Below are 11,439 nucleotides of genomic sequence, written 5' to 3' on the forward strand. Positions count from 1 at the left end.
ATAAAGCTGTTCATAAGAGCGACTTTAAGAACGACTGGTGATCCTTTCTTGTTGTAAATGGTATATTCATTGGCGATGGTTTAGCGTGTAAGAAAGGATCACCAGTCGATCTTAAAGTCGCTGTTAACTTACGACCAGCTTTATGAAACACCCACCATGACAGCATATCGTCTTAAGATTCAGAGCTGACAAAACAATGCAAATATGTCGTTTGTCCAGAGATAAGGATGAAACTGCTGTTTTGATTCACCAATTTTCAACGAAGACTGCTTTGTCGTGACAGGCTTTTGACAATAGATTCTCTACGTTCCAGAAAGCATCTGCGTAATGGTTGCAGAAACTCTCTACTGATAGTTATGCTACCCAAGTGATAACAATATTCAAATAGAATAGTATGAAGAAAATTCAAGAGAAACATAAGGGTCATTCTATCTGGATTCACCCGGTGGTTGCACCCGACCCTCTCAGTTTTTGTTGTAAATTGGTACACATAAAATTCCCCATGGCCCAAGCACAAAACAAAACAAAATTAGTCCAATCGGTACGTCGGTTCTCGTGCTATGACCCGCCCTTTTCTCCTTGTAGCGGGAGAACCGACGGACCGATTGGACTAATTATTTTGTTTTGTGCTTGGGCCATGGGGAATTTTATGTGTACCAAATTACAACGAATTCTGAGAGGGTCGGGTCCAAAATTGCACATTGATTGGGTGAATTGGCATGGAATGACCCATAAGTTGTTAGCTTGTTCTGAAAACAAGTGCACTGAATGACATGTACAGATGTTGCTGGAGGGACTGCCCAACTTTTTCAATCTTTTCACATTTACTCGCCAGCAATGATACAGACTGAATAACTGTTGTGTCACATCAATCAAACATATCTAAGATTGGTACACCTATATGGTGGAAAGGGTATAAATTCAAAGACAATATCTGCCATCAGATGTGCATGTAAAGTTCCAGTTAATAGTAATATTAAATGCAGATTAGAATATCCACTGGTCCATTTGAAGAGAGTACTGAATCGAAGACGTCTACAAGCAGAAGTGCATGTAAAGTTCCAGTAAAGAATGGTAAATTCAGAGAACAATGTTCACTTGTTCCACGTGAAAAGAGCAGTCTGCAGGCACAGACCCTGATTGAAACTTTGAAAAACAAGTGGGCCTCCACGCAAAGACTAGCATATTTAAAACTTGCTGGGGGGGGGCCTTCAGTTACACAAGGCATTATAGGCTGCACATTCAGACCCTTATCTAGAGTGAAGAGTTCGCACAGCAGACTATGTCTACAAGCAGAAGTGCATGGGAAGTTCCAGATAAGAATGAAGGTATGATGGCCAACTCAGTCATTAATTCTTTTAACAATTCCTTTTACCACCTGCTTTAGAGTCAATGTCCACTTGTCCATGAGAAGAGAGTACCACCTCAAAGACAATGTCTGCAAGCAGAAGTGTATGTGAAGTTCCAGTTAAGAATGAATGTTTGACAGCCAACTCAGTCAATCATTCTTTTCACATTTCATTTTCACACCTGGCTTAGAATTGATGTCCACTTGCCCATGTGAAGAGAGTCCCAGCTCGAAGACAATGTCTGCAAGCAGAACTGCATGATAAGTTCCAGTTTTTTTATGGTAAATAATGCAGATTAGAAGAATGTCCACTTGCCCATGTGAAGAGAGTACCAGCTCGAAGACAATGTCTGCAAGCAGAAGTGCATGTAAATTTCCAGTTAAGACTGGAAGCGTTTAGTTTTCACACCTGCTTTTGAGCCAACGTCTACTTGTCCATGTGAAGAGAGTACCAGCTCAAAGACAATGTTTGCAAGCAGAAGTGCATGGAATGCTGCCATCAAGAATGAAGGTTTGATGGCCACCTCAGTCATTCTCTTCACGTTTCCTTTTCACACCTGCCTTCATGTCGATGATAACTGGTTTGACATCAGGCTTGACATCGCTTTGATTACTGGAGGTACCTGTATGGACAGAAAAGAATTACTTTGTAAATAAAACAATGTTTATGAGAATAATATTACTCATACAATGTTGCATCTTTAGATAATTCATAAGGTGCTCGAATAGAGACCCCAATTTTCTGTTTCCTGAAATGCCAGTTCTGTGCTTTGGTGACATGCACAAAACATTACTCCCCCCCCAAAAAAAAAAATACACATGGGCTCAAGACCGTAGATTGTGAAAAGTAGCCCCCGAAAATTATTTTCCCCCTGAGGCCAATAACTATCACACAATTTATGTTTCATAATACATGTGCGCAAGGTGCGCCCATATTGTGACGTCATGCATCTGTGTCAATCCAGAGATTGGTTGGCCGCTGTGTACTCTACACCATACATCACTCACAGTGGGTCACTTCAAGTTCAATGTTGACCTTTTGGTGTTGGTGTTACAATATAGGTCAATCTTCACATGACTATAACACAGAGCTTCAAACTCTTCCCAAAATCCAGGAAATTCCGGGAAGTTTTGCTATTTTCCAAGATCATTTCGGGAAGTGAGCAATTCCGGGAAGTTTCCATTTCCAAGAATGATATTTTTTTCTGAATATTATGTCAAAATCTATCTCAAAATGGGATCTTTGTAATGAAAATGTCAACATTTTTGCTCGCTTGCTTCGTTCGCAATTCTTTTGCCCGATATACGTCTTTAGTCATATTTCGCCCCTCAAAATGTTTGTCTCATTACAGCACTGGGCCCTATATTTCATCTTTTTTGTGTATAGAAGAGAAGTACAACATCTTACGAAAGACTGGAGAACATTTGTAAAATTCTGAGATATTTTGTAAAATTGCAGTAATTTTCAGAGTCAATTCCAGGATGTTTTGTTTTGAAAAGTGGAAGCACAGCTATAACACCAAACATGAAAAAAAGATGGTCCTGAAAGTCACTCACTAGGTGTTAAGCTGTCAATATTGTGATCTGGATTATTTGGGTAAACTCAGAATAAGTTTTGGAGCTAAGAAACGCAATCAAAATTGTGTGATTCCACACCAACACCAACACCAGACTTAATATCATCCAGTGTTTCTCTTTTAAAGCCATCACAAACATTACTAGTACTTCAACACAACACTCTTTCCTGCATTTAGGATTCATCATTCAGTAAAATAATCATTAAACACTTCAACTGTCACTCGCGGCAGGTGCTATATTTTATTAACAGGTCTCTCATGATAATGAACGTTGATGGCACATGCATTCTGAAATGCAAAAATGTGACCATCACCCCCAAAAACAACAAAAAGTCGTCCAAAATTAATTTTGAGGATTTCATAGAGTTTGAAGTGCACATCCTCATTTTATAACCCACATATGTACTCGATTGAAGGCAAAAGAAACTCAGCAAGAGCTTCAAAATATCAGGAGAAAACAATGTTTGAAGTTCAGGGTTCACTCAAACATGAGATGTGCACTGTGCATCCTCAGTTAAACTTCCAAGTAGTCCACAAAACTGATGTCAAAGAGCCCTCTTGTATTTTGTTTTATATTCAACTTTAGAACTTGAAGTCTGACAGTATGAAGACAAAAAATAACTCTTTCAGATAAGCTAATTTTCTATTTTTTTGCTTTGGCTATTTACAGGGTTCCATGACATTTGCTCCGGCGACAATTGCTCCGATGGAAAATCTACACATGAAGTGAAACATAAAACCTAACCTCCAAAACTGAATAAACCCTAATCGTAATCATTACAATATTCTGAACCAAAAACTGTATTACAATCCTATCTCTAATCCTATGCCCTCTGTGATATTATGACCGGAGCAATTGTCGCACGAGCAAATGTTGTGTCACCATTTACAGAGACCATTCCCGGAAGACTTATTATTGGTATTAGGGTGGCTGCTCACAATTTATCACATTGTATGACTTACCTTTTAAACTACTGCCTAGTCCAGAGATGATATTAATGGCTGGTTTACTGACAGTTGGTGACTGAGTGACCATGGTGTAGGATGAACTACTACTCTTCAGACTGAACGAAGAACTCTTGGAGACGATGGAGAAAGTAGGACTTGGTTTGGAACCTATACCTGAAGCATCAAAACGATAATCTAATGGTAACAATGGACAATGAATTGCATGGACTAAGCTGACCATTCTGAGGTGTTTGATTATTGCTTAAAGGCCACCGCACACCTTACCACTGTTCGCGATCCGATTTTTGAACAAATCGCATTTTGTTCATTTTCTGAAAATGTGAATGGAACATATCATTTTATTTGAGGTTAAAATTAATTGAAAGTATACTAATATCACAATTTTGAAAGATTGCAAGCCTTTATTTTGGAGTAAAGGCCAAATTAGTTTCAAATCATAGCCAATCGTACGACTGCTATGAAATCATTACGACTAGATATTAAATTCGCTTTTATTCTAAGAAGGATGATAGCATAGTCACAGATTTGAACATAGGTATTCGTATGATGATTTCGAACATTACACAGTAAATATTCCAAGTCTCAATATTAGCATCAAATTCTACTACATTTTTTTCTGAAATCGGGTCACAGACCAGTCGTAAGGTGTGCGGTCGCCTTTAAGTGGCCCAAACATGGGTATTTGTGTGCTATTTAAAGGGCTTTGTCACAGAAAGGAAAAGGGGCTATATCAAATTACCTTTGGATTGGATTGGAGTGTCAGTAGTAAAGCTAAAGCCAGGGTAATAATAATAATGATGATAACAATAATAACAACAATAATAATAATTATAATAATAATTATAACAACATACAATAGATTATTTCTAGATAGATGGTGCTATATAAATACCAATAATTAATATAATAAAGGAAAATCTCCATTAAACGATGGAAATATAAATTTTTCCTTTGGCGGGTGGGGGCAGCGGCAAGGGCGGACAGCTCTGAATGACAAGCTCTACTAAAAAACAGAGTAGCCAGAAAAATATTACATCGTAAATAAGTGATGTAAACACTATAATATTTCATTAATAAAGGTAAAAGGGTCCATACTACTTACTTGAGCCAAGAGATAATCTGGGGGGTAGTGTCAAAGTGGGCTGCAAGAAATCAAAAAAGTGATATAATGTGTAATAATAATAATAATATATAAATTTATAGAGCACAGAAACTATTCCATAAAGTATATATTCTACTGCGCTTCATGGGACTTGTTATTGATTAAATAGACGTGTTTTGAGCTTTGATTTAAAGTTGTTTACGGATGGTGCTTTCCTAACTTCCAGGGGTAAGCTATTCCAGAGCTTGGGGTCTACACGAGCAAATGCTCGATCACCTAAGCTTTCCTTTTGTTTTGAAGGATGGAATCTGTAAAAGCAGAGGATCTGTTGAACTGCGCAAATTGCGACCATGATTACTGGTTTTATACCTCAATAATTCTGTAATGTAAGACATCGTACAGTGTTGGAAGCAGAGTTGTGCTCCTCGAGGATATGATTAACCTTGAAGAAATGGCCTTGGCCTTGTCCTTTGATGTAGGTCCTTAGACAAGGCAAGGGGGCTGTTTCACACAGAGATAAATATTTAGGAGTCTTGAATAGAATGGATATTTCAGAACTGATACTGGTTCTCACAAAGTTTGATCAGTCCAAATTTAGTGCAGCCTAGTGACTACAAAATGTGTCCTGCATGTGCGAAATTCTTCATTGTCACCACATATCCCAACTCAATGGCTTTTAATACGTCATTTATTGGCTTTCTCGTTGTGTTTATATTTCCATGGAATGTTGTAAGTCGGTGTCTGTTCACTTACTCTCTTATGAGGTGGTTTGAGTCTGTAGTTGCAAGAAGACAGGCAGTATCTATCTGGTGGTAATCTGGGTCCATTGTGAGGTTTAATGGCTGGCAGAGGACTGCTATTCTTCTGCTTGGCTATCTCCATCAAGAACTGCAGGAAAGAAAAGAAAACTTTCATGATAATACTATGAAGCATGTATTAAGTCAAAGTATGCGGATAACTTAGATAACCTGGTTATCCATGACTGCACTTCCATTGACACATTTCAATGCTTCCTTAAGATGCGTCTGTTCAATGCTTCCTTTTCTTAATTGTTCCTTAATTTATCTTTCTATTTGTACTGTTCTCTCTCTCTCTTTCTTTCTTTCTTTCACTGCACCTTGGGCACATTACAGAGTGGATTTGGCACTATACAAATCACATTTATTAGTATTATAACTTTGTGCCTGGAAACAAATTGCTGTTTCCAAGAATTAGAACCTTTTAGATACATCTGGGTCCCATAACACGAAGATCAGCGATTAATCGTACGATTTTCATGATTAATTGTACATTGTAGTCATGCAATCGATTATAGAAAAATGTTCTACAATGATTGCTAAGTATTGTATTACAGGCCACAGACTGCTATATGCAGGATCTTCCCAAAATGATTCATCTGCGCTTTGTGCTTCATATGAAAATTTGTATTGCTCTTAAATTATCATGGTTACAGTAGTTTGTGAAGTAAAAATTTTAAATAAACAGAGGTTGGATTTTATGATTTTCCCATGTGCCAATCCAAATGATGAAGCAGCTTTTCTTAAAACAAGTAGCGTTAATTATCCCTTTAAGCCTTACCTCTCTAGGGGGCGGTGTTGTAAATGAATGATCTAATCTGGTCTGAATTGCCAATTTGATGTCTTCGACATCAATGTCCCTCCTTCCTGCGTGTCCGCTGTACACTTGAGAATCATCCAAGACATCCGTCACATACCCTGGTGATATATCAGAGAAAAAACAGATATGCAGTCAAATATGTTATTTGCAACAGGGGAAAAATTACACCAGGGCTCGGGTTGATGTTGCTTTCATCCAAGACATCCGTCACATACCCTGGTGATATGTCAGAGAAAAAACAGATATGCAGTCAAATATGTTATTTACAACAGGGGAAAAATTACACCAGGGCTTTGGTTGATGTTGCTTTCATCCAAGACATCCGTCACATACCCTGGTGATATGTCAGAGAAAAAACAGATATGCAGTCAAATATGTTATTTACAACAGGGGAAAAATTACACCAGGGCTTTGGTTGATGTTGCTTTCATCCAAGACATCCGTCACATACCCTGGTGATATGTCAGAGAAAAAACAGATATGCAGTCAAATATGTTATTTGCAACAGGGGAAAAATTACACCAGGGCTTTGGTTGATGTTGCTTTCACCCCCAAAATTGTCTAAAGTGCCCTGAAAAATCCTGAATCACTGCAGTGTTAAAGCTTATAAATCCAATGTTGCAGATTTATGAAGCAGATTGTGAAAAGTAGCCCCTGAAAATGAAATACTATTCTTTGCCTGCCTCATGGTAGTAATCTAATCATTATACGCTGTACCAATGAAATTTGAAGGGTATCAAGTTCTTGAAGAAACTTACAAGCATAAAGTTATTTTGTTTGGAAAAAACACATTGATCATGTTTGTAACAAAGTTCTAAAATGTATTGGGAGTTCTGTACAGACTTAAGGATTTTTGCCCCTCAGCGTATTACTTAATATTTATTATTCTATATTATTTCACCATCTTAACTATTGTAATATTATTTGGGGTAACACCTTTAAATCAAATTTATCTAAATTGCTTATTTTACAAAAGAAAGCTGTTTGTTTGTTAACAAATTCTCATTATATGAGTCAAGTGCACCACTTTTTGTTAAACACAAGGTGTTACCTTTATTTGATTTAATTCATTTAAAGGCATGGTCCGGGCTGAAAGTATTTATAGCTTAATAAATAGAGTAGAATTCACTGAGCAAAATGCCGAAATTTTCATCAAAATCGGATAACAAATAACAAAGTTATTGAATTTTAAACTAAAAGATTAGCAATATTTTGTGAAAACAGTCGTCATGAATATTCATTAGGTGGGCTGATGATGTCACATCTCCACTTGTTCTTTTGTATTTTGTTATATGAAATAAGGTTTATTCAAATTTTTTCCACCAAGAACTAGAAAAATTGGATTGACAACTGATTTAGTGCATTAGATATTTATTGCTGCAACTTATTTCATTATAAGGGAGACATATTATTCACACAAGTATGAAATAATGAAAAAATTATGATTTTATGTAATAACATAAGAAAACGGAAAGTGGAGATGTGACATCATCAACCCACCTAATGAATATTCATGACGACTGTTATTCACAAAATATTGCTAAACTTTAAACTTCAATAACTTTATTATTTGTTATTCGATTTTGATGAAATTTTCAGCATTTTGCTCAGTGAATTCTACTCTATGTATTAAATTATAAATATTTTCAGCCCGGACCATCCCTTTAAATACATGGATTTTCATGTTTAAATTTCACAAAGCCACCCTTCCAGAAAATTTCTCCCCAATCTTTCAAACTCTCAAATTCATAATTACCCTACTAGACAACATATCAACTTACGTATTCCTTTTTCTAAAATTAATTTTATTCGTAATTCGATCAGATATATCGGGGTGAAAGAATGGAATTCTCTCACATATGATATCAAAAAACAGCACAACATTCGCGATTTAAGTCACTATCAAAGTCATTTTTTGTTCAATTATTTAAACAACTCCAATCCCCCCATGTAATTGTATTTTATCATTTTTTTTCTTGTCTTATCTTCTATTCTATCTTCTGTGTTGTTTTTGCATTGTGTGATGATGTGTGGGTGTGTGTGTTTATTCATAACCTTTTTTTTACCCATTATATTTTGTATTATTTTGTTGGTATCATGTTATTTCTGTAAATATTTTGATGTTTTTTTTAATGGTCAATAAATTGAAATTGAAATTAGGTTTCAATTGTTATGATACATTGTATTCTCCATCTTTTGTGTATTTTGTGCATTTGAAAGCCAATTTCTTTGTAAGCTTGCATGAATGCATCAACCAATTAAATATAATTGAATCCTGAATCTAATATCTGAAAAATGTTTTCGCCCATCCGATAAAAAAGTCTGGAGTATTGTGACCCAGAAGCAAATTACATGAAAGGGTGTAGCCTAGACCTACTTTGCATCATTCATAAAGGAACTTTTTCACATTGAAACACCTTTCCATTCTTTGATTCTTATTTGCTTTCCATACAAACAACTATTAATATATATATTATTCCAAATACAAATATAAATCAGATACAAATTAAGGGATCAACATTTTAAAGAAAAGCAGTACAAAAATTGAGCCTAGCATTAGGCTACAAAGAAAACAAAAAAATTGTTAATAGGAATAATAGTGTAAAGTCAGTAGTCTAGTGAGTCTACAGTCTAGAGAACGCGCGCATCACTCATATAACCTAATAGGATCTTCTGCCCAGAGTCTGATTATGGGGAACAAAAGAGCTCAACGTCCCAAACTTAAAGGATGCGTCAGAGTATAATTTCATACCCTCAAAACTTTGCAACATCATTCTAAAGAGAAATTGAATAGAAAGATGATGAAAATTGTCCAAAATACATTTTCAAAGTCTTTTGTCAGATCTAGATCTTTATTCTCAAACTCATACAATATTTTAAAAATAATTAGCTCAACAGCGATTTTGTTGCTTTCTCAACTTCACCCATAGAAAACAGTATGTTCAGTAGTAGATTTCAGTTCACATGGCGACATGCAAAGCCGAGGACTGTGAAGAGGGGTCCAATTGCCTTGGCTTAGATGCTGATAGCGTAAAAAAGAAAACGATTTTGGAAAAATTTTTACATAGGTTCTAGATTATTTATAACTTAGGTATTCATGCATTTATGGTGAAAGTTTGGTGAATTTTATAAGAATATTTGGTTTGATATGATTGAATTCATGAAAAGCAATCGGTAATAATACGATCCACTAGTATGAAGGGGAGCCCCATGTCTGCGCACCTAAAACTTTAACTTAAGATTAAAGTTAAACATGAATTTTATTCCACAAAAGTTTTCAGTTGATGTTGTTCCTTATCTATATTCTTAATGGGTACCGTAAGCCAAAAATCTCGTGAAAATTTGAAAAAAATATATATGATTTTCTATTAAATTCTTGGAAAAACCCTCGGACAGTCATTTTCAGATTGAACAAAAGAAGGTGCCCCTTGACTTGTCCGCGCACCCATTTACTTTAACGTTACACACGATTTTGATGATAAAGTAAAAAAGGCTGCATTTTGAGGCCGTGACCCCAGTGTGACATTGAAATGCCTGAAATCTGAATTCAATATTTTTCCACCATTTTGAGTCGGATTTTTTAATGAACACGCCTATCTGTGTATGTATTTCAGGGGTGTAGATTCTATATTTTGTGGTCTTTGGTATCTTCTTTTTATTAAAGCCTAAAGGGCACTGAACAGTCTTGGGGCACCTTGCCACTATTACTATAAAACGTCCACGTCCTTGACGCGGACGCCGTCATACTCAGTCATAGCCCTAACCCAGGGAGCGCCCGCGCAGCGGGCAGGAGCCCAGGGGCTTACCGTGTATTTTACCATAGTCACCGGACTAGGGTGATTTATGGTCTAAATATTTCTCCAAATGAATTGTGAAAACAGAAAGTATACAATTACCACGATTATATGGATGAAGGTCTAACGAGTGGCAGTTTCCTGACATCTGGGCACAGACTTGAACCTCAAAAAAACGAAAAGTTCTCTCCTTCTACCCCCGTCTCGATCGGCCATTTTTGTTAAAAATCGTAACAAAATGGCCGATCGAGACTGGGGACTGGGGTAGAGGAGAGAACTTTTCGTTTTTTTGAGGTTCCAGTCTGTGCCCAGATGTCCGGAAACTGCCACTCGTTAGACCTTCATCCATATAATTGTGGTATACTTTCTGTTTTCACAATTCATTTGGAGAAATATTTAGACCATAAATCACCCTAGGCCTAGTCCGGTGACTATGGTCAAATACACGGTAAGCTCCTGCCAGTCCTGGGCTCCCTCCCGCTGCGCGGGCGGGAGCTCCCTGGGTTATCATAGCTCCTGCCCGGCCCCACCGCGCCCCATGGCATGGGGCCCGCGAGTGCAAATCGTCATAGTCCATGGACATGGTCCCACTGCCACTGCACTGGATGTGCCCGATTCTTCAAGATATTTTTGACTTATAGTTTATTTCTTACTCATTTTCATTTACAATACTCACTATATGCAAATTCCAGCATCTGATTTATCACTCTTGGCTCGTAATCTGTCACTCCCATATCTTTCAAAATAGCTGTCATAATTTCGGCATCGCGGGGCTGGGTTTTGTTGGAACTAGCCATCTTGACAAAAGCTGTATAACTTATTGTCGTAGATGGCAGCAAAGCAATCGATTTTGATTTGATCGACCAGTGACGTGATCATCCACCTCGATCACAAACCGCAAAATATTTGTTTAATAAACTCAAATGAATAGAATAATGGTAAGGATAAGGATTAAAATAATAATGATAATCAGGGGCGTAGACAACGGGGGGGATGAGGGGGATGCATCCCCCCCACCTCACAAGGTGGGGG

At 37.0% G+C, this 11,439-nt stretch overlaps 1 protein-coding gene across 1 annotated transcript; it reads right to left on the reverse strand.

The window, feature by feature from the left end:
- Window positions 1-809: 809 nt before the first annotated feature.
- On the reverse strand, window positions 810-11,215 carry LOC129279395 (transcription initiation factor TFIID subunit 9-like). The gene is made up of 6 exons (XM_064111055.1): window positions 11,084-11,215; window positions 6,575-6,711; window positions 5,750-5,884; window positions 4,997-5,036; window positions 3,889-4,047; window positions 810-1,971 (listed from the first exon to the last, which is right to left on the reverse strand). Exons 1-6 carry the CDS (start codon window positions 11,202-11,204, stop codon window positions 1,874-1,876), a joined length of 690 nt encoding a protein of 229 aa, XP_063967125.1. The 5' UTR covers window positions 11,205-11,215; the 3' UTR covers window positions 810-1,873.
- Window positions 11,216-11,439: the final 224 nt, after the last annotated feature.

Source organism: Lytechinus pictus, chromosome 16 (genome assembly GCF_037042905.1).
Source record: "Lytechinus pictus isolate F3 Inbred chromosome 16, Lp3.0, whole genome shotgun sequence".
Taxonomy (NCBI): domain Eukaryota; kingdom Metazoa; phylum Echinodermata; class Echinoidea; order Temnopleuroida; family Toxopneustidae; genus Lytechinus; species Lytechinus pictus.

Excerpts from the sequence above, each read along its gene's own strand:
- LOC129279395 (XM_064111055.1), bottom strand. The coding sequence starts at position 11,204 with ATGGCTAGTTCCAACAAAACCCAGCCCCGCGATGCCGAAATTATGACA. Across the intron at positions 4,048-4,996 it reads CAGATTATCTCTTGGCTCAA|GTATAGGTTCCAAACCAAGT; the intron begins GTAAGTAGTATG and ends TTGATGCTTCAG. Across the intron at positions 1,972-3,888 it reads ACTAGGCAGTAGTTTAAAAG|GTACCTCCAGTAATCAAAGC; the intron begins GTAAGTCATACA and ends CTGTCCATACAG.